This window comes from Oncorhynchus kisutch, linkage group LG6 (genome assembly GCF_002021735.2).
Source record: "Oncorhynchus kisutch isolate 150728-3 linkage group LG6, Okis_V2, whole genome shotgun sequence".
NCBI classification, from domain to species: domain Eukaryota; kingdom Metazoa; phylum Chordata; class Actinopteri; order Salmoniformes; family Salmonidae; genus Oncorhynchus; species Oncorhynchus kisutch.
In genome coordinates, this window is record NC_034179.2 from 71,947,974 (window position 1) to 71,975,969 (window position 27,996).

Here is a 27,996-nt window from a genome sequence, read left to right on the forward strand (position 1 = left end):
TGGTAGATGACTTTTGGGGAAATTGTCGAGATAATGTGTAGATTAAATCATTATTATACTAATTATGGCTATCCAACTATATGCTGTTAATACTTCACAGACAATGTCAGCACATGTTTTAGCTTTTTATATGCCAATTCAATAATTCCATGATTGCACAATGTTTGTTCTTCTGGTGACAAAATCAGTATGAGAGAAACCCTATTCCACATACTTCCCATAATTTATATTACAGAATTATAGGTAATCTGACCCTAAAGTTACTGCCTCACTGGTTAAGAGAAGAAACAGCGCCATCTGTCTTTACCAATGTCCTGTTCTTCCAACATTTATTTTGAGTTATGGATTTATTACAGGCTGCATAATGTTGAAGGCTCTGAGGCCAACTATAAACTTGCTTATTCTGCCTTCTTACTAACCACTTACGCTACTGCCCCAATACCATTCTCATGCAAGACAATATATAGTCTGAGAAGGGTGACAGACATTCTCTTAGGTGAAATGCTTTAGAAAAAAAACATGACACATCTCCAAAAATAAACTAGTAGTATCCCCCCAACGAAGGACTCCCACAACGTGCTTCTCAGTTGTTCTTGTTGTAAGTTTACAAGAACAAGTCCGGTCATACGCTGCATTAATGTTTTTAAACAGACAAATCAAATATTATTCTAAAAAACTGATTTACAAATTTTAATACTGCATGTTTCAAATGTGTATGTATGTGATATACATTAACAGCCTAACTCTAGGGCTCATCTCATTGAACATCCTCAAACTGAGCACAGAGTTGATAAGCAGTGCTGACATGCCTTAAGGCTGTGGTCTAATTGGCTTCCACAGTATTCACTTGCGTAAGGTTGCCACATATATTTAGATACACCAACAGACGTATTCAAACAATAAACATGCATTGCCTGCATTTACACAGGCATTCCAATTCTGGTCTTTTGCCCAATTATGGGCAAAAGATCCTATCTGATTAGTCAAAAGACCAGTTAGTGGCAAAAGATCAAAATTGGGCTGGCTGTGTAAATGCAACCATAGACTGCGCTGCAGAGGCTTGAGAATGGAAAAGGTCAAATTTAAATGGAAGGGTTGTAAATTACTGAATGATATTCATATAATAATCAACTTGCTCCTTACAATATGCATTCATACATTGGTTCAAATCAGGATGTCTTTAGTGAGGACCTGTCCATTACACTGTAAACAATAAGAAAATAGATTCCCACTCATTTCCTAGCAAAGGAACTGACTAACTCCCATAGAGTTCACCCACTGTAGCTGGGCCTAGAGCCAGGAGGTTGGTGTATGGTTGTATTTCTGTGGAAGACCATTGCCAGGGGTGATTCAACACATGAGCGTTTTCCTCAGGAGAGGCATATGGACTAAATTGTACATTGATGTGCTGGGATCTCTCATGCAGAGTACAATAAAGTTGAAAGCAAATGCAGCTTTTGAGATGAGTAATTACTCAAGTTTGTGTTATGGGTGGTTCTCATTCTAAAGCAATGCCCAAACCTGCTTTATTAGAGCACATCTTGTCAACAGAATTAACATCAGGTTATGTTCGCAATAGTTTAATATGCCTCTGTAATCCCCCCCTGAGCATTCTTGTAATTAAAAATGTAATTGAATGTGCACTGTGGCATGGGATTGTTTGGCTTGGTGTGTAGTTGGGCTGTCTGCAATTCATTATTTTATTGATCATGTGGCGATTTATTAAAAAAGTGTGTCCCCCAGATGTTCCACTCCAGCAGTGTCGAAGCCTTTACCTGAGGCAGGTCTTGTCTGTTCATGTCTTTGTTTTGACTAAATCAATATTACACAGTAGTGTACTGGGATATGAAACAATAAAGATCAGAGGAGGTGTTAGCTTTTATGCCCACGATATCCCACCGATGATGTATGATGCCGAGCTCGGATAAAATGATCTAGAACAAAGAGCCCCCCGACTGTTTACAGAAGGTTGGAAAATGAACCTCCAGTACCCCAACAGACTGTTAATGATTAACATATAAATGATGACTTCACTAACTTCTTAAGTTTAGTTATTAGCAGGGTTTGGGAGTAACTGTTTACTTGTAAACTGATTACAAAAAAATAACTCATCAGTTAGGATACCAGCTATTTTGGGGGGGGGGAAACTAGCTGATTACTTCTAAATTCAGAAAGGACGTTTTCTCAATGACGTTCAATTCCTTTTTGTCATCTTCTAATGCCTCTTAAGGAGAAAGTAATCCAAACATAACTGAAAGTCATCAGATTTGGTGACTGAGTTTGGGTAATACAAAAGTTAAGTTACTGATTACAATTTTGGACAGATAACTTTAAATTAAGTCCATGGAGAACAAGAGCACCTCCTCCCAGCTGCCCACTGCACTGAGGCTAGGTAACACGGTCACCACCGATAAATCGATAATAATCTAAAACGTCAACAAGCATTTCTCAAGGGCTGGCCATGCCTTCCTCCTGGCTACTCCAACCTCGGCCAACAGCTCCCCCCCCCCCCCCCCCCCCGCAGCTACTCGCCCAAGCCTCCCCAGCTTCTCCTTTACCCAAATCCAGATAGCAGATCTTCTGAAAGAGCTGCAAAACCTGGACCCGTACAAATCAGCTGGGCTTAACAATCTGGACCCTCTATTTCTGAAACTATCCGCCGCCATTGTCGCAACCCCTATTGCCAACCTGTTCAACCTCTCTTTCATATCGTCTGAGATCCCCAAGGACTGGAAAGCTGCCGCGGTCATCCCCCTCTTCAAAGGGGGAGACACCCTGGACCCAAACTGTTACAGACCTATATCAATCCTGCCCTGCCTATCTAAGGTCTTCGAAAGCCAAGTCAACAAACAGATCACTGACCATCACGGTGACCGGCTCGGAAACCAGATTGCACAGTGGAGAAGGTACGGTGGGATTCGAGATGGTCAGTGATCTGCACCTGTGACCGGCTCGGAAACCAGATTGCACAGTGGAGAAGGTACGGTGGGATTCGAGATGGTCAGTGATCTGCACCTGTGACCGGCTCGGAAACCAGATTGCACAGTGGAGAAGGTGCGGTGGGATTCGAGATGGTCAGTGATCTGTTTGTTGACTTGGCTTTCGAAGACCTTTCCAGTCCTCAGCCACGCTAAAGGTACTAAACGATATCATAACCGCCATCGATAAAAGACAGTACTGCGCAGCCGTTTTCATCGACCTGGTCAAGGCTTTCGACTCTGTCAATCACCATATTCTTATCGGCAGACTCAGTAGCCTCAGTTTTTCTAATGACTGCCTTGCCTGGTTCTCCAACTACTTTGCAGACAGAGTTCAGTGTGTCAAATCGGAGGGCATGTTGTCCGGTCCTCTGGCAGTCTCTATGGGGGTGCCACAGGGTTCAATTCTCGGCCGACTCTTTTCTCTGTATATATCAATGATGTTGCTCTTGCTGTGGGTGATTCCCTGATCCACCTCTACGCAGACGACACCATTCTGTATACTTCTGGCCCTTCCTTGGACACTGTGCTATCTAACCTCCAAACGATCTTCAATGCCATACAACACTCCTTCCGTGGCCTCCAACTGCTCTTAAATGCTAGTAAAACCAAATGCATGCTTTTCAACCGTTCGCTGCCTGAACCCGCACGCCCGACTAGCATCACCACCCTGGATGGTTCCGACCTAGAATATGTGGAAATCTATAAGTACCTAGGTGTCTGGCTAGACTGTAAACTCTCTTTCCAGACTCATATCAAACATCTCCAATCCAAAATCAAATCTAGAATCGGCTTTCTATTTCGCAACAAAGCCTCCTTCACTCACGCCGCCAAACTTACCCTAGTAAAACTGACTATCCTACCGATCCTCGACTTCGGCGATGTCATCTACAAAATGGCTTCTAATACTCTACTCAGCAAACTGGATGCAATTTATCACAGTGCCATCCGCTTTGTTACTAAAGCACCTTATACCACCCCCCACTGCGACCTGTATACTCTAGTCGGCTGGCCCTCGCTACATATTCGTCGCCAGGTCATCTACAAGTCCGTGCTAGGTAAAGCTCCGCCTTATCTCAGTTCACTGGTCACGATGGCAACACCCCCCCGTAGCACGCGCTCCAGCAGGTGTATCTCACTGATCATCCCGAAAGCCAACACATCATTCGGCCGCCTTTCCTTCCAGTTCTCTGCTGCCTGTGACTGGAATGAGTTGGAGACTTTTATCTCCCTCACCAACTTTAAACATCTGCTATCTGAGCAGCTAACCGATTGCTGCAGCTGTACATAGTCCATCGGTAAATAGCCCACCCAATTGACCTACCTTATCCCCATAATGTTTTTATTTATTTACTTTTCTGCTCTTTTGCACACCAGTATCTCTATCTGCACATGACCATCTGATCATTTATCTCTCCAGTGTTCATCTGCTAAATTGTAATTATTCGCCTACCTCCTCATGCCTTTTGCACACAATGTATATAGACTCTTTTTAAAATGATTTTAAAACAAAATCTACTGTTATTGACTTGTTTATTGTTTACTCCATGTGTAACTCTGTGTTGCTGTCTGTTCACACTGCTATGCTTTATCTTGGCCAGGTCGCAGTTGTAAATGAGAACTTGTTCTCAACTAGCCTACCTGGTTAAATAAAGGTGAAATAAAAAAATAAAAAAATAAAAAATGATATTATATTATACATATTACAAAGAAAGTAGCCTACTCAACCCTGGGTACTGAGTAAAACAAATTAAAAGGTTTGCAATTGTCATAGCAATATGACTACAACTTTGACTTTAGCTTCCTGAGGTGCAAACAAAATGGGAGATTCTGTTTTGGGTGGATTTCTCCTTAAAAACATTGACTCATAGTCACCCATGAGTTGTTTCTGAAGAAACAGACTACTCACAAACTGTTTTTTCAGGTTTGTGGACTTCCCATGTGACACAGGATTTATATTTGGAACATGACTAAGCATTCCACTGATTTGTCCAAAATATGTGTAATATTAAAAACACTTTATACACTGTCAGGTTACAGGTTACAGGGCTATGGAAACATGTGGTGAAGCAGTTTCAGTTTGTGTTAGTAGTCTGCTATGAAAGACTGGTATTCAGCAATATAGTCTCTGAATAAGATGTAGGCTAGTTTGTTGCTATTAGAGAAAGTGTCAAACATGTCTGATGTAATAGCATGGAGAATACTGTAACAGTGTCGCATGTAGGATAAATGGCTAATGTTTTGGTTTGGGAATAGTAAGGCTTTGTTATGCACTATAATGGTGTCATCAGATAAATGGAATGTGTAACATGAAAGGAGAGCACAATTGCCATGCCGTTTAAAGTAGTAACTTTAACCAGATACAAGAACTAAGGCATTTTCACTAACAAGGCTAGATTACAAGCACATGTTTTTTTCCCCAATATGTGCTTTACAGTGTGTGCCTTTCTGGGTGACAGGTCTGTTTTCTTTGTCTGGCACAAGCAGTAATGTATGTTTCCATGCCTGACATCATTGTGAGGATTCTTGGAAACCTTATTCCTTTTCCAAAGCTTTTAGGCAAATAGTGCCACCCATAACAACACCCACTGCCAGACATTATTACACTTTGCCTAGGCCTACTTGTGAAACTGGGGAAATTACATTATAGGATAAATACAATTACAATGGGAACATTAGTCATACATGATTTTAATGAAAAATATCTAAATACATTTTGATTAATAACACAATGCAGATGTTTCTATCCTTATTAGTCTATAGCCTAATCTTCATTTAGTTTGTGATCTACACAGTACCAGCACATTTTTCAACCTCGAGAGGCTGAAGAAATTCGGCTTGTCACCAAAAGCACTCACAAACTTCTACAGATGCACAATCGAGAGCATCCTGTCGGGCTGTATCACCGCCTGGTACGGCAACTGCTCCGCCCACAACCGTAAGGCTCTCCAGAGGGTAGTGAGGTCTGCACAACGCATCACCGGGGGCAAACTACCTGCCCTCCATGACACCTACACCACCCGATGTCACAGGAAGTCCATAAAGATCATCAAGGACAACAACCACCCGAACCGCTGCCTGTTCACCCCGCTATCATCCAGAAGGCGAGGTCAGTACAGGTGCATCAAAGCTGGGACCGAGAGACTGAAAAACAACTTCTATCTCAACAGCCACCACTAACATTGAGTGGCTGCTGCCAACACACTGACTCAACTCCAGCCACATTAATCATGGGAATGGATGGGAATTGATGTAAAATATATCACTAGCCACTTTAAACAATGCTACTTAATATAATGTTTACATACCCTACATTATTCATCTCATATGTATACGTATATACTGTACTCTATATCATCTACTGCATCTTTATGTAATACATGTATCACTAGCCACTTTAAACTATGCCACTTTGTTTACATACTCATCTCATATGTATATACTGTACTCGATACCATCTACTGCATCTTGCCTATGCCGCTCTGTACCATCACTCATTCATATATATTTATGTACATATTCTTTATCCCTTTACACTTGTGTGTATAAGGTAGTAGTTTTGGAATTGTAGCTAGATTACTCGTTGGTTATTACTGCATTGTCGGAACTAGAAGCACAAGCATTTCGCTACCCTCGCATTAACATCTGCTAACCATGTGTATGTGACAAATAAAATTTGATTTGATTTGATGTTCTTCAACGATTACCATTGCACGGGCGGGACTTCCGTTCGAGACGCGGGAACTTCCGTTCGGGAATACAACATGGAAGTGAGAACGGGTCTATTTCTTTTTGATATTCAATAGTTTGCAATTCCAACAGTCAGTCATAATTACCCATGCATATTGGAAACGAACTAACACGTAGTTGTTTATCTAACCAGCTTTTTCCGATGTAATTGCTTGTAGCTAGTTACTAGCTAACTCACATACCGGTAACCTTAGGTAGCCGCTGTCTATAATGCTTCACAATAACAGTAACGTTAGTTCGCGAGCTAATAGCTGCTGCTTAGCCCTTTCAGTTTGACAAATGCCAAAGATTTTAGGCACTTTTTGTGGATAAATCCGTTATCGTGATGTAAAAATGCTTTACAAATCGGCAGCCTCGATGTTGAGATGAGATAATTATTTATCGACCAGTTTCCAGGTAGCTATGCTAACTAGCTATCTGTGTGTCTCACGTTAATCTCTGCACCCACACAGTACATGATTTGGCAGTGAGTGTACATGATGAATCGTCCCAAGCCTACAACGATCAGGCGGCCTAGTGCTGCAAAGCCCTCAGGTATGTACAGTATCTAGCTATGTGCACCCACTTTATCTTACTTTTGTCAAACATACAATAATATTACAAGTGTTTCTCTTCAAAATATTGCCAATAGGTCACCCTCCTCCTGGAGATTTCATAGCATTGGGGTCAAAGAGTGGCGGAGAGTCCAAAGCACCTGCAGTTCTCCTTAAGCCAGCGTCCACCTTACCCACTGACCGTAAACGAGAGACTTCCTCGTCACTTCCATCCTCCTCTGGCCTATCCGGCCTCGTTAAGCGCCCCAAGATCTCCTCTACCCCTCCTGTCAGCGCCCTAGGACGACTGGCTGATGTGGCAGCAGTGGACAAAAGGGCTATATCGCCTTCGATCAAGGAGCCCTCAGTGGTGCCCATAGAAGGTAGGAAACAGTTTCAATTCAAATATGTTTTTCAGTGGAATAGGTTGTGGTGAATCCTGTGTCTGTGATGTGCTGTGACTGTGCATATTATTAACACAATGGTTCTCTTACAGTCCCCCCAGCAGTGCTCCTGGATGAGATTGAGAATGCAGAGCAGGATGGAAATGATGATCGCATTGAAGGGGTGCTCTGTGGAGCTGTCAAACAGCTGAAGATGAACCGGGCCAAACCTGACATAACACTATACCTCAGCCTCATGTTCCTGGCCAAGATTAAGCCCAATCTCTTCGCCACTGAAGGCATTATTGAGGTGAGATTTGAAACCCAACATTTTACAATCAGTTCCATACCGTTGTTATACAGATTGGTTCATGACTTTCTCTATCTGTCCGCGGACAGGCCTTGTGCAGTCTCCTTCGCCGGGATGCCTCCATCAACTTCAAAGCAAAGGGCAACAGTCTGGTGTCTGTGCTAGCTTGCAACCTGCTGATGGCAGCCTATGAGGAGGATGAGAACTGGCCAGAGATCTTTGTCAAAGTGAGAATCACTCTTCATTCCTATTGGATTTCTGTTTGTATTCTAGCTGCATTGTTACCACTGTTGTGCGCTCTTTAACATGTTCTTGTTATTTTCAGGTGTACATTGAGGACTCTTTGGGGGAGCGAATTTGGGTAGACAGTTCCCATTGTAAGAATTTTGTGGACAATATCCAGACTGCCTTCAGTACCAAAATGCCCCCAAAGAGTATGCTGCTGCAGTTGCAGACTGACACTGGCCGCTCCGGTGGAGATATCAGTGCAGGTATAGTACTGTATGTACAGTTTAAGGTGGAAGTTTACATACATACACTTAAGTTGGAGTCATTAAAACTTGTTTTTCAACCACTCTACAAATTTCTTGTTCACAAACTATAGTTTTGGCAATTCAGCTAGGACATCTACTTTGTGTACAGCAAAGGACCATGTGAAGATGCTGGAAAAAACGGGTACAAAAATATCTATATCTACAGTAAAACAAGTCATATATCAACATAACTTGAAAGGCCGCTCAACAAAGAAGAAGCCACTGCTCCAAAACCGCCATAAAAAAGCCAGACTACGGTGTGCAACAGCAAATGGGGACAAAGATTGTACTTTTTGGAGAAATGTCCTCTGGTCTGATGAAACAAAAATAGAACTGTTTGGCCTTAATGACCATCGTTATATTTGGAGGAAAAGGGAGAGGCTTGCAAGCCGAAGAACACATCCCTACCGTGAAGCACGGGGGTGGCAGCATCATGTTGTGGGTTTGCTTTGCTGCAGGAGGGACTGGTGCACTTCACAAAATAGATGACATCATGAGGGAGAAAAATTATGTGGATATATTGAAGCAACATGTCAAGACATCAGTTAAAGCTTGGTCGCAAATGGGTCTTCCAAATGGACAATGACCCCAAGCATACTTCCAAAGTTGTGGCAAAATGGCTTAAGGACAACAAAGTCAAGGTATAGGAGTGGCTATCACAAAGCCCTGACTTCAATCCTATAGAAAATGTGTGGGCAGAACTGAAAAAGCATGTGCGAGCAAGGAGGCCTACAACCCTGTCTCAGTTACACCAGCTATGTCAGGAGGAATGGGCCAAAATTCACCCAACTTATTGTGGGAAGCTTGTGGAAGGCTATCTGAAACGCTTGACCAAGGTTAAACAATTTAAAGGCAGTGCTACCAAACACTAATTGAGTGTATGTAAACTTCTGACCCACTGAGAATGTGATGAAAGAAATAAAAGCTGGAATAAATCCTTCTCTCCACTATTATTCTGACATTTCACATTCTTAAAATAAAGTGGTGATTCTAACTGACCTAAAACAGGGACTTTTTACTAGGATTAAATGTCAGGAATTGTTAAACTGAGTTTAAATGTATTTGGCTAAGGTGTATGTAAACTTCCGACTTCAGGTGTGAATCCTGTGACATTGGATTTGACTCTTAATCATTACTACGTCATTTAACATTGGGCGGTAGCCTAGCGGTTAAGAGCGTTGGGACAGTAACCAAAATGTTGCTGGTTCGAATCCCCAAGCCGACTAGGTGAAAAGTCTGTCTTTGCCCTTGAGCAAGGCACTTAACCTTAATTGCTCTTCTGAGTCGCTCTGGATATGAGTGTCTGCTAAATGACTAGAATGTCAACCCTCCAGGGAGCAGTCCTCACCCCTCCACCCCAGATGAGGATGACAGCCAGACCGAATTGCTGATTGCTGAGGAGAAACTTAGTCCTGAAGATGATGGACAAGTTATGCCAAGGTATTTGGGCAAAGGCTACTACATATACAGTAGCAGTAATATATTGATTGCCTGTCTGTATTGTCTGTCTGTTTCTACTTAGACCGATCCGTTTATTGGACAGTTTGTGTTCATTCACTCTTCATCTCATTGTAGGTACGAGGAGCTGTCTGAGAGTGTGGAGGACTATGTTCTAGATGTCCTGAAGGACCAGTTGAACCGCAGGCAGCCCATGGACAATGTGTCCCGTAACCTGCTGCGTCTGCTCACTGCCACCTGTGGCTACAAGGAGGTGCGGCTTATGGCTGTGCAGAGGCTAGAGATGTGGCTGCAGAATCCAAAGGTGAGAGGAGGAGTAACACTCGGCTACCCACATCACCATCGCTAGTTGACAGGAATCATCATTTCATTGGCAGTTGTGGTCTAAAGTGGACATTAGAGCCATCTCCTTCCAAACTCAAATCTAACATGTAAATGCATCTGTTCGCATGAAATTGAATCTGACAGTGAACTAGTGTTCTGTTATGTATAATGAAGCCTTTTGTCTGCAGCTGACCCGTCCAGCTCAGGACCTTCTCATGTCTCTCTGTATGAACTGCAACTCCCATGGAGCGGACGACATGGAGGTGATCTCCAACCTCATCAAGATCCGCCTGAAACCTAAAGTCATCCTCAATCACTACATGCTCTGTGTCAGGTCTGCAGGTCTTCTCTTGTGGCCATATGATTTAGTTTGGATAGTCCCCTACACATGGTTTATAGATGTTCAACCAAGTACGCAGGGGCCTCAACCACAAAACCTTACCCTAACCCAAGCTTCATGTCCTCATCCTGGTTCAATCCAAACCTCAACCCTAACAAGTTGTTGCATATCAACATACTTGATGTGTTCAATGTTGTTAGTTTGAACATCCTATAGGGGACCATATATATTTCAAAAGCCTTGGTGCAGAGCGCTTTGTTCATACACTTAACTGTGCTGTTTGGCCTTTGATTACCAGGGAGCTACTGAATGCACACAAAGACAACCTGGGAACTATGGTGAAGCTGGTGATCTTCAACGAGCTGTCCAATGCCAGGAACCCCAACAACATGCAAGTCCTTCACACACTGCTCCAGCACAGCCCAGAGCAGGCCCCTAAGGTGAGGGAGTATTCTGTGCTGACATGACAGCTGGGGGAAAAGAAGAAAAAAAATGTTACTGTGGGGAAAGTAAATATATGTGGTTCACAGTGCTCGAAATTAAGGCTTGTCTGGGGCAAATTTAAAAATAAAAAAAAACATAAAAAATGAATGTTGGTCAACCAGAATATAGATTTTAGTTGTCCGAATGGACAAGTAGAAAAATCAATATCAAACAATTGACATTCTGAGTAAATTGCCTATATTCCTATTTGCTAAAGCCTATTTCAATCAATATGTTTTATTTACACAAAGCAAGAGAACAGTGTAGACAGAGCTAACGCCTCGATCACACCAACAGTGTCGTTGCGCCAAATGGTACATCATCTGGATATGTGTGCAACAAAAGTTAAACATTCACCTTCTGCTACCATTTCTGTCAAGCCCTCTACGCATACATTTTTTTGCATACGTTTGATAAATCCAACGTATGCACCACACAGAACGCACTGCAACTGCCTCTACAATGCAATGCTGCAAGGCAAACGCAGCGGTCCAGGAATGTACTTCTGTTGTACTAAAACGCAATGATACTGTTGGTGTGATCGAGGTGTAAGAGTCTGACCAAAGCAGCACAAAATATCCAGTCAGAATATATATATTCTTCTCTCTCTCTCTCGAATGTCAGATGATCTGGGCCAATAGCCAAAGTCTATTTATATAGAGGACACTCCAGTGTCTTATTGTTATAGAAGCCCACATTTTCATTTGATATTAATGACTTTCTAGTTTTCTCCTGCCGTGCTATTTCATGATCGCAAAGTTTTTAAGTTGCTTTTGAATAACTCCAAAACAGGGGAGGCCTAAGGTAATAATGAGAGATGTCACGAACTGGCTCAAAGCCCGTGACAAAAGGGAGACAACGTGGAGATAAGGAGTAACAAAACATATATTTATTAAGTAAACTAAGTACAATATGCAATGGTGTGTGTAATCAGTAGTGGAAGTGAGTGTTTTGCTTGTATGAATGTGATAATGCAGGGTGTTGAAAGGTGCCAAATCAAACAACCAAAAACCACCAAGATACACAAGAAAAGCTTTAAAGGTGTCTGCATGGAGAGAGTCTCTTCCATGAATGGGGAAGTGGTGTATTTATCCTGGGACACACCGGGCCCAGGTGTTTCCCATGTAGCTGACGACCTCTCAACTCCGCCCACCGGCATCCTAATAAGGAAACAAGAACAAAGAGAGAATACGGCAGACAGAGTGGGAGGGTCGTCACAGAGAGATAAAAAATAATAGCAAGATATAAAGATCAAATGAGTATTTTGAACAAACCTTACAGTTGAGCAAAGAATTAAAAGACAGAAATGATCCATGCATGTGAGGCTGGCGGAAAAAAGTTGCGAACCAACTAATTAAAGTATCATAAAGCATTAAGTCCAATTAAAGTTATGAAGACTGTTTTCCAAACGATTCTAATAAAGTATTTAAATGTCCTAAATGGGAATAATTCTGAAAGTCAGGAGTCTATGCTATTCTCAATCACAGATTTATTTTAGGCCACAGAGTGAAATTGAGCGAACAATACCGAGATCGGAAAATCTAATGATGAGTCCAAAAAACTTATGCTACAGCGGAGGAAAGCTTATGAAATAAATGATGCAGTGTGTGCAACCTACCTACAACGTATAAAGTATCCACGGCCTAATAAGAGAGGAAGATGAGGGAATATATGCGAATCAGTTTGTAATTATCCAGTTCTGAGGAAAGCAGAGTTGCTCTGGAGCCCATGATGAGTTACATCCCATCATATGATGCAACAAGAGCACAGCCAGCATGGCTCGTTGACTGTCACTCGCTCCATCTGCCCGCTCACAGACACACAGATGGCCAGAAAGGCCTAGGCTACTACACATTTATTTTTTGCCCCAGCTCCACCTGAGTGGAATAGGCTATTCGACAAAGATTTGTCTCCCTAAATATCTTTTGTCTATGTCATGATTTTGCTCGTCCCTCCTGTAGCATGCGATCCAAATGCTTAGCAGTCTTCAAACCAGTATTAACCGGGCTACACACGGCTGTACCTTTCCTCTAATACAGGACTAGAGAAGGCAAAGTACACTACATTCCGATTTTTCAGGGGGTGCTGCAGCATCCTCAGCACCCCTACTTCCCGTTGTTATGCCCTTTTGGCCGATGGTGTTAGACTTTTGTTGGTGGGGGGGGGGGGGCATGTTGACATGTGACTTCAGCTTTCAGACAATTAAAACATTTAATGTCAAGCCCGGGTTAAGAAATGGACCTGTATAAGCTTTATTGGCTTTGGATTGAAGTGCACGTTTTTTTCTCGGATTGATCACACTTTTACTTTATTTTTAATAACTGAAACACAAGAGGGAGATGTTGTTTGGAAACTGCTTAAAGCTGTCCTCTCCCTTCTGAACCTCTCCTTAGTTCCTGGCCATGGTGTTCCAAGACCTGCTGACCAATAAGGATGATTACCTGCGTGCCTCTCGAGCGTTGCTGAGAGAGATCATCAAACAGACCAAGCACGAGATCAACTTCCAGTCCTTCTGCCTGGGTCTGATGCAGGAAAGGAAGGAGGCCACCTACGTCGACATGGAGTTCAAAGTGAGCTCATGATCTTTATATTACTCCCGCCTTGTCTCGGTCTCCTGTACCATTAAATAAATCACCCCCTACCTAGTTACATGTTCTTCTGTGCCTCTTCACCGATGAATAACTTCTGTGTTCTCTTTGGATCTGAGCTCATGCTCTCTGTCTGTTTTCCACAGGAACGCTTTGTGATCCAGGTGACAGACCTGCTCACGTGCTCCATGATGCTGGGCATCACAGCTCAGGTCAAGGAGGCTGGCGTTGCGTGGGACAAAGGAGAGAAGAAGAGTAAGTGTTTAGTTCTCTGGTTGTCGTCGATGTGGGCATTTTGAACATCCCTTTTGTCTGTTTCAGATCTGGATGGTCTGAGATCCTTTCAGAATAATATCGCTGCCATTCAGAGGGATGCTGTGTGGTGGCTTCACACTGTTGTTCCCACTATTGCCAAAGTGCCATCCAAGGACTATATACACTGGTATGTGTTTGGGAGTCTTCGTGCCACTTTGTTTGTTCAAAAAGATAAACATAGGAGGAGTTAATTAACATCCTACAATAGTTACTTAAGATAATATTCTACCAATGTAATGAAAATATACTTGTTTCTTTTCCCCAGTCTTCACAAGGTGCTTTTCACAGAGCAACCAGAGACCTACTACAAGTGGGATAACTGGCCCCCTGAGAGCGACAGAAAGTGAGCATCTCTACCCAACCTTTGTTTTAGATGAGTTTTATTTATGGCTGTCTGTCTGTCCCTGCTGTCTGTCCCTGCTGTCTGTCCCTGCTGTCTGTCCCTGCTGTCTGTCCCTGCTCCGTTGACATCACTTAAATGTTTTACCTCCGGCAGTTTCTTCCTGCGGCTGTGCTCTGAAGTGCCTCTGCTGGAGGACACTCTGATGCGTATCCTGGTCATCGGACTGTCCCGTGACCTGCCCCTGGGCCCGGCCGACGCCATGGAGCTGGCGGACCACCTGGTGAAGAGGGCGGCCGGGGTCCAGTCTGATGGTACAACATCTGCAACAGCAATGGGTAAGCAGAGATGACTTACATACAGTAGTTAACATTTTCATGAAAAGAGATGACATTGAGGGAACTTTGTTTATTTGGCTTTACATCAAGAGGGATATTTCGCTTGTTTCCTGGTTTTGCTTTTGTAGATCTGGATGTGTTGAGAGTAGAGCGGATCCAGCTGATTGACGCAGTGCTGAACCTGTGCACCTACCACCACCCAGAGAACATTCAGCTTCCTGCGGGGTATGCTGCTCTCTTTTAGTGTAATTAATGAACTTGCCAGCCAGCTTTGAGTTGATGTTTGTTTTCTGTAAATAACACATTTTATATTTTTCAAGCTATACTCCTCCGAACCTGGCGATAGCCACACTCTACTGGAAAGCGTGGCTCCTGCTACTTGTGGTGGCCGCTTTCAATCCACAGCAAATAGGTATGAGTCTCAATCAGGTTTCCCTACAAATCATCAGTGTATATATATTATAACCTTATATATTAGAACCTGTACCATGCAATCCAAATCGCATGTTACAATCAACCATGTATTTCTCTCCAGGCTTGGCTGCCTGGGACGGCTATCCCACACTGAAAATGCTCATGGAGATGGTCATGACAAAGTAAGTCACATGTATGAAACGTTTATCTGTTTAAACCAAACACATACCAGACTAACTACTCAACGAAGCTCATCTTTCTCCTCCCCCTTTTTCCTGCTTGGCAGTAACTACTCCTATCCTCCATGTACGGTGGCCGATGAGGAGACCAAGACCGAGATGATCAACAGGGAGCTGCAGGTGTCCCAGAGAGAGAAGCAGGAGATCCTGGCCTTCGAGAGCCACCTGGCGGCTGCCTCCACCAAGCAGACCATCACAGAGAGCAACAGCCTACTGCTGTCCCAGCTCACCAGTCTGGACCCACAGTAATACTCCTTTATACCTGCACCTTGTAGACTACTAAGCATACTACATGTAGAATCTCCATTGAATGGTCTTCTAAGGCCACAACTAGGCTTAAGCTGGGTCTGGGAAACTGACCCATTTTCATTCATTTGATAATAAGTGGTAATCTTACTTGTTTCTTTTTTCTAGGGGCCCCCCTCGCAAACCCCCACCCGCAGTCCAGGAGCAGGTGAAGAGCCTTAACCAGTCCCTTCGCCTGGGTCACCTCCTCTGTCGCTCTCGCAACCCTGACTTCCTGCTCAACATCATCCAGAGACAGGTAAACAAGAGCACATCCTCTCTTGCCAATAGAAAGTATTCTCTCTGGAAGGAACTCTACAACTGTGTTCTATGTTTTCCCCAGGCCTCCTCTCAGTCAATGCCCTGGCTGGCTGACCTGGTGCAGTCCAGTGAGGGGTCCTTAGACGTGCTGCCTGTGCAGTGCCTGTGTGAATTCCTGCTTCACGATGCTGCAGATGACAACTTGCCCATCGAGGATGACGAGGAAGGAGAGAGCAAAGAGCAGAGAGCCAAGAAAAGACAAGTATGCTGCCGTTTCTTAACAGCTATCATATTTTTTGTTTGTTCTGAATAGCTTTTGTGGTCAGAGAAATCACTGACTCCAGCATCTCAACGGATACACTTGTCATGTTTTATTTAATCCACACACTCTACACCAGAGGCAACAAAAGCAGCGGCAGCTCCTTGGACGGCTGCAGGATCTGCTGTTGGGTCCTAAAGCTGACGAACAGACCACGTGTGAGGTGTTGGACTACTTCCTGCGCCGCCTCAGCTCTTCTCAAGTGGCGTCAAGAGTCCTGGCTATGAAGGTGCATTATAAGAGACAGGACACACTAATGAGTGTTTCATTGATTTGCTGAGGAGATCTATTCATCTACTTTGGTTGATCTGCTGTTGTTCAGGGTCTGTCACTGGTGCTGACTGAGGGGGGTCTGAAGGATGGAGAGGAGAGGGACCAGCCCATGGAGGAGGACTCTAGAGATGCTGAGCTCCTGCCAGGATACCAGTGGCTCCTGCAGGACCTCCCCAAGCTGCCCCTGTTCGACAGCGTCCGGGGCATGACCTCCACCGCTCTGCAGCAGGTCAGTAGGGAACTGGTCTAGATCAGTATCTAGAAGAGAGCAGCATACCCCGCAGGAAGCTGAATGTTCTCTGGGTGGTGGTAGCCTCATTGTCAGGTTGTAGCTGACACAGACTTTTTTCGCTGAAGGGATGTGGTAAGAATGTGTGTTGTGTTTCTGTTCTTCCCCAGGCCATCCACATGGAGACAGACCCACAGACCATCAGCGCCTACCTCATCTACCTGTCCCAGCATGCACCAGTGGAGGAGCAGGCTTCTCACAATGACCTCGCTCTGGTAGCCCTGACACCTCTTATCCTCAGTCATACCTACAATTATTTACCTGGGTTATGTGTTCAGTCGAGCACCCCGTAGCAAAACGTTTTGCACGGACAACTAAAGTCTGTGTTTTTATTGAACAAGTTCAGGTAGTTTCAAAACGTTTTCTTCCCTACTGAACACGACCCTGTATTGCCTTCATAGTTAGATACTGAGGTGGGTTTGATTTGGGATCCTCTAGGATGTGGCCCGTCTGATTGTCGAGCGCTCCACCATCATGAACAGCCTGTTCTCAAAGTACTCCTGCCGGCCCGAGTCAGACGCCGTGCTCTCAGCCCTCATCTCCATCTTCTCGAGCTACATCAGGAGGATGAGGAAGACCAAGGAGGGAGAGGACCTCTACAGCTGGGTGAGGATTGGACCATTACTGGGAGGGGGTGGGGGGGGGGGTAACCTCACATTTTCTACATCTAAATGGAAGATGGTTTCAGACTGATGGTTTCATATTGGTAGACCCTTAGTGATCATTTCAACTAGAGGTGCTTGCTGTAAATACAGTTGTCACGGAAATTGCATTACTCCTTTGACCTTTGACTATTGAACTCTATAGTCAGAATCTCAGGACCAGGTGTTTCTGCGTTGGACCACAGGGGAGACAGCCACCATGCATATTCTGGTGGTCCATGCCATGGTCATTCTCCTGACGCTCGGGCCACCCAAAGGTATGTATCTCTGAATACCACACTTGTTGTTACAAACATGGCCTGTCTACTGTACCTCAGTCTCGGTTTTCAGTGTATAGTATGATTCATGTGTCTCTGTTCTCAGAGGAGAGTGACTTCTTCAACCTCCTGGACATCTGGTTCCCCGACAAGAAACCCCTCCCCACCGCCTTCCTGGTGGACACCTCCGAGGAGGCCCTGCTGCTACCTGATTGGTTGAAGCTGAGGATGATCCGGTCAGAGGTTTCACGATTGGTGGATGCAGGTACAAGTCCAAACACATTAAATGCATGCAGGTACAAGGGTATATGGTGTAGGTCTAACAGAGTAAAATACGACCGTGTATAAAAAAATATATAATTCTGGCATTTATGATACAATGTCTGTCCTCTGCAGCGCTGCAGGATCTGGAGCCCCAGCAGCTGCTGCTGTTTGTCCAGTCATTTGGCATCCCTGTGTCCAGTATGAGTAAACTGCTGCAGTACCTGGACCAGGCTGTATCCCACGACTCACAGACACTGGAACAGAACATAATGGACAAGAGTGAGAGAACTTGACCACAAACTATCCTACTACACTATATCTATGCCACGTGGATAATGTTTGCCTCAGTTATGTAGCTAGTGCTCATAGGATTTATTCCTAAGGATTCTGTGCATAAATCTGACTATTTAGCGCTGACGGTATGTTCTCTATTCCTGGTGTTTCTGCATGTCCTGTGCTACAGACTACATGGCTCATCTGGTGGAGGTGCAGCATGAGCGAGGTGCCACAGGGGGGCACACTTTCCACGGGTTGCTCAGCTCCTCTCTCCCTCCTCGCAGAGGTCAGTCAGGGAAAGGGGAATACTTAGTCAGTGGTACTACTGAATGCATTCAACTAAAATGTGTCTTCCGCATTTAACCCAACTCCTCTGAATCAGAGTGGTGCGGGGGGCTGCCTTAATCGACATCCACGTCTTCGGCACCCGGGGAACAGTGGGTTAACTGCCTTGCTCAGGGGCAGAACGATAGATTTGTACCTTGTCAGCTTGGGATTCAATCCAGCTACCTTTCGGTTACTGTCCCAACACTCCTACCCGCCAGGCTACCTGCCACCCCATACAGTCTCTTACTGCTACTACGTGATTACATTTGTTTATGCCTCTCTGTGTTACCTTTCTTATAAAAGTTTTGGAACAGCCCAGTATAAACACAGTTTTGGTATTTTGGGTCCATACCTGTCAATAACCGAAGACCCAGTTTAACCTTTAACGTTTAACCTTACAGATAGTACTGAGGTGAACAGAGCCAAAGTTACTGTGGAAACTCCTAGTGGCTCCTTGAAGATGAGAGCCAATCAGATCCCAGTGATTGAGCCTGAGGATGACCTCACCGGCATGTTGCTTCAGGTAGGAATATATCTCTGCCTGGAGATTGATGACACATTAATACCTGTCTGAAGTCTTTTTGAAGTTTATGGAGCAAATATTTTTTTCTCTCCGATTTCATCAACCATTTTCTTGTAGTTTGATAGACACACAAGGCTTTTTTAAGCATAACTGCACAAGTAGCCTACAGTGAAGTGATTGATTATCCTAGCTGACAGAGTTGTTTGGTTAGTACTATAGTCAGATCTACCACCTGTTTTTCAAAGTGCTGACTGAGGGTCTAATACCGGCCTCTGCCTTTGTCTCCACAGATGTTCCCTCTGAAGGTGGACCACCGCAGGCCCAGCCCCCCTACCCGGCCCCTCTCCCTGGCCCTGCAGCAGGCTCTGGCCAAAGAGCTGGTGCGTGCCAGACAGGGGGGGCACTCCCAGCAGGTTGGGGTGTCAGTGCGTCTCCTACAGGCTCTGGCTGCCCTGCTCAGCTCTGCCCACGCCGGGGCCCTCGTCATGGCCATGAACCGCAGCCACGCCCTGTCCTGCCCCATGCTGCGCCAGCTGCACCTCTACCAGGTATGATTGATTTACTCTGCTGTCCTTCTAGACAGTGCTGAATCTCTGTCTCTCTCTGTAGCCTATACATGTATGTGTTTTATCAGTCACCACTACGACAGAATACATGCATGTCTGTCATTACACCAAACAGATGTGAATGTATTGGGTTGTTTTCTCCTTCTCTCGGTCTTCCTCCATCTCTTCTACTCAGCGGCTGGTGTTGCAGGACGTGGCCTTCTCCTCTCTCTTCTTCAAGGCTGTCATGGAGATGATGACATGGTTGGAGAACCCGGCCGTGGAGGCGGGGCCGCTGCGGGCCTTGCTCAAGTCCTTCGCTGGACAGTATTCCCAGAAGCACCGGCTCACTGATGGTGGGTGCTCCTCATCATGTCCTTGGCTGCGTACAAAATTATACCCCATTGCACATATACAGTTGAAGTCGGAAGTTTACATACACCTTAGCTAAATACATTTAAACTCATTTTTTCACAATTCCTGACATTTAATCATAGTAGACATTCCCTGCCTTAGGTCAGTTAGGATCACCACTTTATTTTAAGAATGTGAAATAGTAGAGAGAATTAATTAATTCAGCTTTCATTTCTTTCATCACATTCCCAGTGGGTCAGAAGTTTATATACACTCAATTAGTGTTTGGTAGCATTGCCTTTAAATTGTTTAACTTGGGTCAAACGTTTCAAGTAGCCTTCCACAAGCTTCCCACAATAAGTTGGGTGAATTTTGACCCATTCCCCTGACAGAGCTTGTGTAACTGAGTCAGGATTGTAGGCCTCCTTGCTCACACATGCTTTTTCAGTTCTGCCCACAAATTGTCTATAGGATTGATGTCAGGGCTTTGTGATGGCCACTCCAATACCTTGACTTTGTTGTCCTTAAGCCATTTTTCCACAACTTTGGAAGTATGCTTGGGGTCATTGTCCATTTGGAAGACCCATTTCTGACCAAGCTTTAACTTCCTGACTGATGTCTTGAGATGTTGCTTCAATATATCCTCATACGTTTCATACCTCATGATGCCATCTATTTTGTGAAGTGCACCTGTCCCTCCTTCAGCAAAGCACACCCACAACATGATGCTGCCACCCCCGTGCTTCACGGTTGAGATGGTGTTCTTCGGCTTGCAAGCCTCCCCCTTTTTCCTCCAAACATAACAATGGTCATTATGGCCAAACAGTTGTATTTTTGTTTCCAAGGACCAGAGGACATTTCTCCAAAAAGTGTGATCTTTGTCCCCATGTGCAGTTGCAAACCGTAGTCTGGGTTTTTTATGGCGGTTTTCGAGCAGTGGCTTCTTCCTTGCTGAGGGCCCTTTCAGGTTATGTCGATATAGGACTCGTTTTACTGTGGATATAGATACTTTTGTACCTGTTTCCTCCAGCATCTTCACATGGTCCTTTGCTGTTGGTCTGAGATTGATTTGCACTTGTCGCACTAAAGTAGGTTCATCTCTAGGAGACCGAATGCGTCTCCTTCCTGAGCGGTATGACGACTGCGTGGTCCCATGGTTTTTATACTTGCGTACAATTGTTTGTACAGATGAACGTGGTACCTTCAGGCGTTTGGAAATTGCTCCCAAGGATGAACCAGACTTGTGGAGGTCCACAAATTGTTTTCTGAGGTCTTTGCTGATTTATTTTGATTTTCCCATGATGTCACGCAAAGAGGTACTGAGTTTGAAGGTAGGCCTTGAAATACATCCACAGGTACACCTCCAATTGACTCAAATGATGTCAATTAGCCTATCAGAAGCTTCTAAAGCCATGACATAATTTTCTGGAATTTTCCAAGCTGTTTAAAGGCACAGTCAACTTAGTGTATGTCAACTTCTGACCCACTGGAATTGTGATACAGTGAAATAATCTGTCTGTAAACAATTGTTGGAAAAATGACTTGTGTTATGCACAAAGTAGATGTCCTAACCGACTTGCCAAAACTATAGTTGGTTAACAAGAATTTTGTGGAGTGGTTGAAAAACGAGTTTCATTGACTCCAACCTAAGTGTATGTAAACTTCTGACTTCAACTGTATATATTTATGATACAGACACACATACTTGGGCCTAGTCACAGATGGTCAGGTAATCGACTGTTAACAGTGTGATGATAACTGATTTATGCCTATCCTCTGCAGTTCGTACAGGCTTCCTCCACCTGGCTGAGGCCCTGGCTTATCAGAGGGACTCCGAGGTGGCCGTGAGGGCTATAATCGCCACACTGAAGGCAGGGGAGAGATGTAATGCAGAGCCGGAACTGATAGGCAAAGGTATGGTACTTCTTTGCGTCGTTCACTCTCTCTCTCATGCTAGAACATCAACTATCCTCACTATTTCTGCTCCAGTTTGGATGTGGTGGCTGATGTTACTCAATTTCCCCAGATCTGTTTGTTTCATTGCCGCCTCTGAGTCTCTGTTTTTCCTTTGTTGACCTGTTCCTTTATGAGTTCATAAGCTCTTCTCTGAAACCAAACCAGACCAGCGGCTTCCAGTTTGTTTATGTCCAATATGGGCTCAGCTCTCCATCAAGCCCAGATGAAGGATGTTTTGACTTTAAACTGGTTGCGGCCAAGCTGGTGATCTAGGTTACGTTGAAATGCGATAATGGTAGTTGGTAGGTCATAGTTTTGGTGTGTGGTTTTTGACTTGCCCCTACAATGTTTTATTTTTCCTCTGAATCACAAGATTTTTCCTGAGCTCAGCATCATGGCCAGGTTGTTTAAAAAAAAAAGTTTTACTTCTGAATGTTCCACCATAGCTGAGGGAATGGCACAACCATCACATCACAGCTCGTAACACTCAGTACTGTTTGTTTGTTGGTCCCAGTGTTACAGGGGCTAGTGGAGGGGAAGTCTCCATATTTGGAGGAACTGCTGGCCTTGCTAATGACTATTGGAACAGAGACGGGGACCGGCTCTACCACCGCAGGCCCTGTTGCCATGGTGATAGCGCTGCTTCTCCAGGAGACTGAAGAGCAAGCTGTGAAAATGGAGGTGGATACAAACAAGTAAGCATGTAAATTCTATCACGCCTAAATCATCAAGACCTGTCTTTTTGCCCTTAGTCAAACAACAACATACAAATCTGGTTAACTGTGGCATTGGCATCTTATGTGTTTTGTAATGCCTTAGAAATATTACTATTGTATGTTTAATAATCAGCACTTTGTTTGACTGAGGGATTAGCCTGACCTTGAGTCTGTCCATCTATTCAATTCCCTTTCAGCAGCAGCTCCGAGGTGACAAAGACTGGGTCCAGCTCAGGGCTGCTTGTTGATTGGCTGGGACTTCTTGACCCTGAGGTCACATCTGTGTGTCCAGACCTTCAGCGGAAGCTGCTCTTTGCTCTCAACAAGGTAATCTCAGCGTGTGTGTGTGTGTGTGTGTGTGTGTGTGTGTGTACTTCACCACCTTACTTCATGTGGTTTATTCCAGGGTAAAGGAACTCCCTCCTACAGACCATACCTTCTGGCATTGCTGACCCATCAGTCCAACTGGACAACTCTTCATCAGTGCATCAGTGCTCTTCTCAGCAAGCAGCAAGACCAGCGGTCAGACAATATATCAATCCCAAATCATTACCTTCAGCAGTAGTAGTCACACTGACAGTGTTTCCCAAATAGTGAAAGTTGTATTGTAATATTCTGTAGTGGTGTTGTGTATGCTGTTCTCCAGACTGGACCCATCTTCTGCTCTGGACTTCCTGTGGGCCTGCAGTCACATCCCTCGTATCTGGCAGGGCCGGGACCAGAAGACCCCACAGGTAGCACGGTACACCAGGCTAGCCCTCAAATAATGACTTAAATTAATCCAGTCACATGACACAAACCAGAGAACACTATTCCCCCTCAGCCTGACTGCTTCCAACACCTCTCTCTTGTGCTCTCTCCCTCTCTCTCCAGAAACAGACAGATACGTTTGTCCTGCGTTTGAACCCGGAGGAGCTTATCAGTCTGGTGGACCTCATCATGTCAGAGTCTGAACTCAACAGCCGCGGCGACTCCTCGCCCCCTGCCAACGCCCCCGGCAACGCCAAGAGCACCCTGGACCACACCTTCTGCTCCCTCATCCAGTCACGGCTGCCCCTGCTCCACAGCTGTTGCCATGGCGACCTGGTGAGAGTGAAGAAAGTCTCGGAATACCTCATCAACTGCACAAAGAAATGGGGAGACAGGTATGGGTGGGTTGTTGGCTCTTGGACTGACATACTTAGTCAGGCTTGTCCAATGGGAATGTAATACTATTTACAGGGTGATCTGTTTGCTATGTGATCTACTTTAGACAGAGACGCCCTCTCTCTCTCAATACCCCATCTGTTCCTTCAGCAGCAGCAGACATGACACTCCATAATATTTTGGTCTCATAAGGTTCACTAAAGTGCCCACAGTTCATTTAGTTAGACATATTTTTCACCCTCCCTAATTAGCCCCAGTATTGAACTTTGTCTTTGGCCTCTTTTAAACTGAGCTGATAAACTTGGGGCCATATCACTAGATTACCCCCAGACGGAACAGATGAAATTCACAGACTGAATGTTCTGTCAGACACAACGCTGTGTGGACCAGGGGAAAGGCGATAATTAGGTCTATTGGTGTGAAATTAAAACGACCAGAAGTCGTGTGTTCTGTGATCTCTTTAAAAGCTCAGTGTATTATAATAAAGCCAAGAGGATTAGGGCTGCAGCTCTAAACGTGCTGCCTGTGTTGTGGATTCCTGCTCCGACTTAGCTGCCTGTCAGAGATCAGGGTGCAACTTCTCTTTGTGGAAGCCAAACCTTCTTTCATGAGTCTGCCTCTGGTTATTAAACCAATTTTAATGGGGAAACTCTGGCCAAGGTCAAGCAGCAAAATTATCTATCCAATTACAATATTTTTATGCACAGCTAAGCTGTCTTGTACAAATAGTTGCGACTGAAAACATGGGTTGCTTAAAACCCATCTTACAAAGCAGACTGTGTTTGGCCTTGTGTGGGATAAACATTTCCCTGTGTGATAGGCATTCTATTCAAAGCCTCTTCTTTTAAGGCTCATCGCTAGATTAGCTGGTGTTTATTCCAATTTACATGATGGTTGTTGAAGAGACAGTGGAATCTAACTATTGGTCAAGGTTGTTGCTGTTTATGGAAAACACCGCCAGTGATGACCAGTGAATACAAATCCTGTTGATTCGTAGACGGTCGTACATGTATGAGCCAACTAACTAGGCCTACATCAGACGAGAGCATTGTAGTAGGAGACCATTGGTACTGTCTGCTGTGTGGAAACTGTTGTCTGATGTTTGCTAGCTGACTCCATTGTGTGTTCCTTAGTGTGATGAGTAAGCGGTGCCAGAACCTCCTGCTCCAGCTCTACCTGCACTTCCCAGAGGTCATCCAGCACGTGACCTTACCTGACGCCACCCTGAGCAGTGAGGGGGCTGCCGACGGCACCACATGCAAGGTAGAGTAGACCTTCAGCTGGCTCAGTCGCTTAACTGTTTCTCAAAGCCGTTGGCTGGCACAGAAGCCGTCAGAGGTCTTAAGGACTGATGTGTGATCCCTCCCTCTCAGCACGACGTCCTGGTTCACCGTCTGGTCACGTTGCTAGGCGATACGGGAGACACAAAGTCGGCTGAGAACCGGATGTCAGACGCTAACCTGGCCTGCAGGAAGCTGGCTGTGTCCCACCCTGTCCTCCTCCTCAGGTGAACACCATGTTCATTACAAACATAGGACATATGAATTCATGCACCTCTTATGGTAGATTGTAGCTCCATAGCTACGATCACAGACGCTATTTAAAACCACCCTGTGAATGTTTTTGTTCTCACCTTTGCTGTAGTAAGGTGGAACGTCTGGAGAATGATCACAGCTTACCTTTCTTAACTTTCCAGACACTTGCCAATGATCGGAGCGCTTCTCCACGGACGCATCCACCTCAACTTCCAGGAGTTCCGGAGCCAGAACCACCTGACATTCTTCAGCAACGTGCTGGCCATCCTGGAGCTGTTGCAGCCATTAGTGTTCCACGGTGAACACCAGAGGGCGCTGCAGGACTGCCTGCTCTCCTTCATGAAGATCCTGCAGGTGAGGGAATGAACACGGAACGCACTCACAGATCAGCTTCAGGGTTTTCCAGTTGGTTTGGTGGCATTTGCTTGTGTTTTTCTTTTTAGCGTTTCAGAGTTATTTGACTTCTCATAGGTGGAGAAAGAATAGATTGTTGCCACTGCTACAGCTGTGGTTGGCTGGATATCTTGACTAGATCTAATGTGTTTTCGCAGAACAGTAGTATTTCTACAAGGTCAACTGCTTTGTGCATTAAAATAACTATCTTATTGATCATGTTAATAATGTTGTGGTCCATATTCCCTGCAGAACCTTAGGAGACCTCGTATGCATCCGTTGGCCGTCTTCAGTAAATATGTGCAGTTCATTCAGAAGTATATTACCCACGATGCAGCATCAGCCATTCCCTATCTACAGAAGCATTCCGATATCCTACAGTAAGTCATTGAACTGGGTTTTAAAAAAAAATATTATTGAGACATTCGGATTGGCAACACCATTGCATTAATGTTAGTTGTTATTTCACATTGTGTGGAGCAGCGAGGGAGTGACTTGTTTTTCTCTGTTTGTCCCACTAGGGGGCTCTCGTCAGAGCACCCTGACCTGCTGCTTAAGTCCCTGCTGGCTGGCCTCACCCTGCCTGTGAAGACTGGCTCCTCTGACAGCTCTGCAGAGGACAGAGATGGTAAGCTTATCCACTCGTGAAAACTTTGCCTTGAATGAAAAAACATAAGTGAACACATCAGCAATTTGGCAAATGAAAAAATGTATAATATATTAATGACACATTTTGACTGCATACAGATGCATATAAATCAACCATCTCGCTAAATGCAGTGTTTTTGACATGTCTCTGGGTTTCCTCTTATCAGATGAGTCGTCCTCTGGTTCCCTGCCCATGGTCAGTATCTCGGCCTCCGTTCCACTGACTGCAGCTGACATGACCAAGTACCTGAAGAAGATCTCCAGGGGAGAAGCCATTGAAGGTCATTAACGTATAATACACTCTCAGGTCAGTTTAACACGTAACTTCAGGGATTTTGCTGAACTTTACCAATATTTTGCTCCCCGCTGTGTTTCAGACGTGCTGGAAGTTCTGACCGAGGTGGAGGACAAATCCAAGAGGAATCCTGAGATCATCCAGTACTTCACTGTAAGTTCGCCTTCTAATAACACACCTTTATTATGAACAAATAATCCCCCAACACACACTCTGCTGCACCACTCTGCTGCACCACTCTGTACAGGATAAGTAAACAGGTTTTCCTTCCCTGCCCTCAGAATGACCTGCAGAGACTGATGACTTCTACTGAGGAGTTGTGTCGTAACATGGCCTTCAGCCTGGCCCTGCGCTGCATTCAGAACAACCCGTGGTAAGATCAGAATGCTGACACTAGGATTTCTCTGCTTATTTTTATAGGAATCGAGAGAGCGAGCGCGCCAGTCGTCTGGCTGGATATTAATTTATCGTTGCGTTGTCTAGGAATGTTTAGCTGCAAATGTTGCTGTAGTGATACCTGTAAGGTGTTGTCTTTCATGTAAAATAATGTTTCCTTAAAGTTGTGTGTCCTAATGTAAGAATTGTTTTTTTTCTGGTGGTGCTGCAGCACTGCAGCAGACTTCCTGCCCACCTTCATGTACTGTATGGGCAGCGGGAACTTTGACGTGGTGCAGACGGCGCTTAGGAACCTGCCAGAATACGTGCTGCTCTGTCAAGGTATGATTGTCCCATCTTCTCAGCCACTACACAGCGTCTGTGCTTGGTCCTTATTATGGATCTAAACTCGCAAGTTGGAAAGTAAACTGTTCTGTGTTTTCAAGGTGTATAAGGATTCATGTTCAAAGCAAAAATATGTTGTTTTTCATTGGGCTTTTCTCCTCAGAGCATGCAGACATCTTACTCCACAAGGCCTTCTTGGTGGGGATCTATGGGCAGATTGACACCAGCTCTATGATCTCTGAGTCCATGAAGGTCCTGCACATGGAGGCAACAACATGAGGACCCGGAGATAAAAGTCCTTCTCATCTGACGGGAGGCAGTGTCACCATAATGTTTTTGTACTGTAGATTTAGACTCGTGTCATACACAACTGCTCTTTTCTTTTTATCCATTTGGTCATTTCATCAGGATTTATGGATTGATACAAACTGATTATTTGATTCAAAGGTAATATCGAAGTATTCAAAAGATGGTGATAATGACTATTGTAAAAAAAGAAATCATAATAAAGTCACTCATGCTTGTTTTGCAGTGGTAGCCCGTATTCATTATTTCAAAAAAATAATAGAAGCGCTATCTGTCAACCACTGTCAGAAATGGAAACTTTTGAAATTATGGATTTTTGT

At 44.6% G+C, this 27,996-nt stretch overlaps 1 protein-coding gene across 3 annotated transcripts; it reads left to right on the forward strand.

Moving 5' to 3' along the window:
- The first annotated feature begins 6,633 nt into the window (after positions 1-6,633).
- On the forward strand, positions 6,634-27,907 carry LOC109893348 (integrator complex subunit 1). Of its 3 annotated transcripts, none has more exons than XM_031827370.1 (48): positions 6,634-6,748; positions 7,181-7,262; positions 7,360-7,644; positions 7,758-7,954; positions 8,044-8,181; positions 8,280-8,445; positions 9,822-9,927; positions 10,063-10,249; positions 10,458-10,603; positions 10,908-11,049; positions 13,486-13,662; positions 13,827-13,935; positions 14,002-14,122; positions 14,261-14,338; positions 14,492-14,673; positions 14,802-14,898; positions 14,994-15,085; positions 15,209-15,269; positions 15,374-15,571; positions 15,741-15,870; positions 15,955-16,134; positions 16,271-16,420; positions 16,514-16,693; positions 16,864-16,968; positions 17,192-17,359; positions 17,561-17,672; positions 17,779-17,937; positions 18,069-18,215; positions 18,400-18,498; positions 18,941-19,062; positions 19,353-19,610; positions 19,804-19,963; positions 21,744-21,875; positions 22,432-22,612; positions 22,831-22,960; positions 23,040-23,155; positions 23,280-23,367; positions 23,507-23,778; positions 24,913-25,042; positions 25,153-25,286; positions 25,476-25,668; positions 25,960-26,087; positions 26,229-26,335; positions 26,523-26,636; positions 26,733-26,803; positions 26,932-27,023; positions 27,258-27,367; positions 27,534-27,907. In XM_031827370.1, exons 2-48 carry the CDS (start codon positions 7,205-7,207, stop codon positions 27,647-27,649), a joined length of 6,624 nt encoding a protein of 2,207 aa, XP_031683230.1. In that variant the 5' UTR covers positions 6,634-6,748; positions 7,181-7,204; the 3' UTR covers positions 27,650-27,907. The 3 variants fall into 3 exon arrangements, with proteins under 3 accessions (XP_031683230.1, XP_031683231.1, XP_031683228.1); XM_031827371.1 differs by having other exon boundaries at positions 22,834-22,960; positions 27,534-27,895; XM_031827368.1 differs by lacking the exon at positions 6,634-6,748 and having other exon boundaries at positions 6,797-7,262; positions 27,534-27,897.
- Positions 27,908-27,996: the final 89 nt, after the last annotated feature.